Source organism: Tupaia chinensis, unplaced genomic scaffold, assembly GCF_000334495.1.
Source record: "Tupaia chinensis unplaced genomic scaffold, TupChi_1.0 Scaffold000201_1, whole genome shotgun sequence".
Classification (NCBI taxonomy): Eukaryota; Metazoa; Chordata; class Mammalia; order Scandentia; family Tupaiidae; genus Tupaia; species Tupaia belangeri.
In genome coordinates, this window is record NW_006159676.1 from 2574252 (window position 1) to 2576917 (window position 2666).

At 50.5% G+C, this 2666-nt stretch overlaps 1 protein-coding gene across 1 annotated transcript in view; it reads right to left on the reverse strand.

Moving 5' to 3' along the window:
• The window catches only part of FCHO1 (FCH and mu domain containing endocytic adaptor 1), a 53559-nt gene extending 52187 nt beyond the window's left edge, over window positions 1-1372 (reverse strand). The window contains 1 exon segment of the mRNA XM_014587298.2: window positions 1265-1372. Coding sequence (XP_014442784.1) covers window positions 1265-1301 — 37 coding nt within the window. The 5' untranslated portion in view covers window positions 1302-1372.
• Window positions 1373-2666: the final 1294 nt, after the last annotated feature.

The following is a 2666-nucleotide window of genomic DNA, read 5'->3' on the forward strand; positions in this document are numbered from 1 at the left end:
AAAAACGTGCCCAAAAAAAAAAAAAAAAATGCCAAGGAGGCTGGCAGGTGGCATAGTGGTTACGGGCGCCAGACTCCCACACGGCCGACCACAGTTCGAGTCCTGTTTCGGAAGGCTTGCTTTCTCAATTTTCCCTCTTTCTAGTTCTGTCCCTTTCAGGTCAAATGAAAATAAATAAATAAATAAATAAATAAAATTAAGTAAAATTATTCTTAAAAAAAAAAACAGCACCCAAGGGACCAGCAGTTAGCGTAATGGCTATGTCGCTGGACTCCCATGTAGTTGATCATGGTTCGGGTCCCGGACCCGGTGGCTTAAACTCTCACCAGGCACATGTGCATGTGTGCCCAAGATCCCGAGAGGAGAATGGAGGAGAAGGGATTGCGGCGTGGCCATCCCCCCTGGGGGGTGATTTCTCGCTTTCTGTCTCTCTGTCTCTCTCTGTCTTTCTGGTAAGCGCACGCGCCCTATAGCAAAAACCTCTCCAAAAACAAACAAAAAAACCCACCCTAGTGTATGTGGATCCATGCCCAAAATCTTGAGAGGAGAATGGAGGTGAAGGGATTAGGCTGTGGCCCTCCACCCCCGACCAAGGGGTGCTTCTCTTTTTCCTCTCTGTCTCTCTCCAGCAAGCACACCGTGTCTTGCATAACAAGCTAAAAATAAATAAATACATAGACCTTAAAAAAGGAAAAAGACAGTTCCGCTAGGTGACATGAACTCTAGAGGAGGGACCGAGGGACCCAAGTTCCCCAGAAACCACAAATCTCAGTACAGTTTTTAAAGCCCCGAGTGGATCGATTCCCGCTCCCGGCTCAATAGCAGCGTGGGTCCCTCCCTCTCTCCCGACCCCTCAGCTCTGTCCACTCAGAGCCGGGCTGGAAGACTCAACCCCAACTTCACCAATGAGGAGACTGAGACAGCCAGAGGGTGGCCGTGGAGCGGGGGGACCCAGATAACTACCCGTGTGAATACGAGTTTGCTCCCGGCTCATCTACGGATGACCACGTGTGGCTCTGGGCATTCGGGTCCCCTCCTATCGTGCCCCACGCGGCCCCCATCATGCAGAGCCGTAATGGAGAACATGGTGACAAAAGAAAAGAGCAAAAAGTGGTTCCAGCCCAGCCCAGCCCAGCCCAGCCCAGCCCAGGAAATGACACCTGCTACTTCTCCCAAAAGCAGGCCCAGAGGAGGGGGTCTCTCTTCTGTCCCCAAGGGGGGAAAGGATGCTCATAGGGGACCTCGGAGCAGGGGTGGAACTCACCGGACAAGGCACAAGGGTGACCAGGTCCCTGGCTCATGGACCGGTGCCAGGAGACAGCCACGGGGCCCTGTCACTTCCGCCGGCACCAAGCGGGGCCTGGCGTGTAAGTGTGTGTGTGTGTGTGTGTGTGTGTGTGTGTGGTTACGGGGGTGGGGACAGGAAGCTCGCCTGGTCCCGCCTACACCCAACCGCCGTGTCCCCCCCCCCACCAGCACCCCTGGGACCTCTCTGAAGCCACATAAGCCACGGCTGAGTAAACGGAGCCTCCTGGTCCAAGGGTCCCTACAGCCTTGTGCTATTATTTATTTAATTTTTAGGGGGAGAGGTTTTTGCTCTAGGGCGCGTGCACTCACCAGACAGAGAGAGACAGAGAGACAGAAAGCGAGAAATCCCCCCCCAGGGGGGATGGCCACGCCGCAATCCCTTTTCCTCCATTCTCCTCTCGGGATCTTGGGCACGCACGCACACGCACCTGGAGGGAGTTTAAGCCACCGGGTCCGGGTCTTGAACCTTGGTCGACTCCGTGGGAGTCCAGCGACATAGCCATTACGCTAACTGCTGATGCCGCCTTGTGCTATGATTAACCAGCAAGGATAATAGTAACTACTGGGCCCAGCAGGTAGCATGGTGAGGAAGGTTCTAGACTTCCACATGGTTGACTGCAGTTCGAGTCCCAGATCTGGCAGCTTGCTTTCTCACTTTCCCTCTCTTTGTTTTTTTTCTTTCTTTCTCTCTTTCTCCAGTCAAATGAAAGAAGAAGAATAAAATAAATAAAATAAATAATAAATTTTATTTTACTTTTTAAAGAATTATTTTATTTACCTTTATTTATTTAAATTTGACCAGAGAGGGGCAGAGAGAGAGAGAGAAGGAGAGTTAGAAAGCAAGCTGCCAGGTTCGGGTTGTGATAATAATAATAATAATAGTAACTACAATTGTGAGGGGCCGGCAGGTGGCGTGGTGGTTAAGGCGCTGGACTCCCACATGGCCGACCGCGGTCCATGTTCCAGACCTGGTGGCTTGCTTTCTCGCTTTCTTTTTCTAATTCTCTGGTCAAATTAAAAAATAATAATAAATAAAATTAAATAAATAATTCTTTTAAAAAATAGTAATGACAGCCGTGAAATAAGAGTACCCTCCCTGGCACACCCGCCCTGGCCTAAGCAGTCCACACACTCTCCTAAGGTGGGTAGATCATGCTCACTTCACAGGAGGAGAAACTGAGGCTCAGAGAGGAAAGGGATTTTTGCCTTTGTGAGCTTGTGTTTTTTGTGTTTGTTTGTTTGTTTTTAGTTTTGCTAGAAGGGATGTGTGCTCTTTAGACACAGACAGAAAGAGAGAAGAAAGCGAGAAATCACCCTCCAGGGGGGATGGCCACGCCGCAATCCCTTCTCCTCCATTC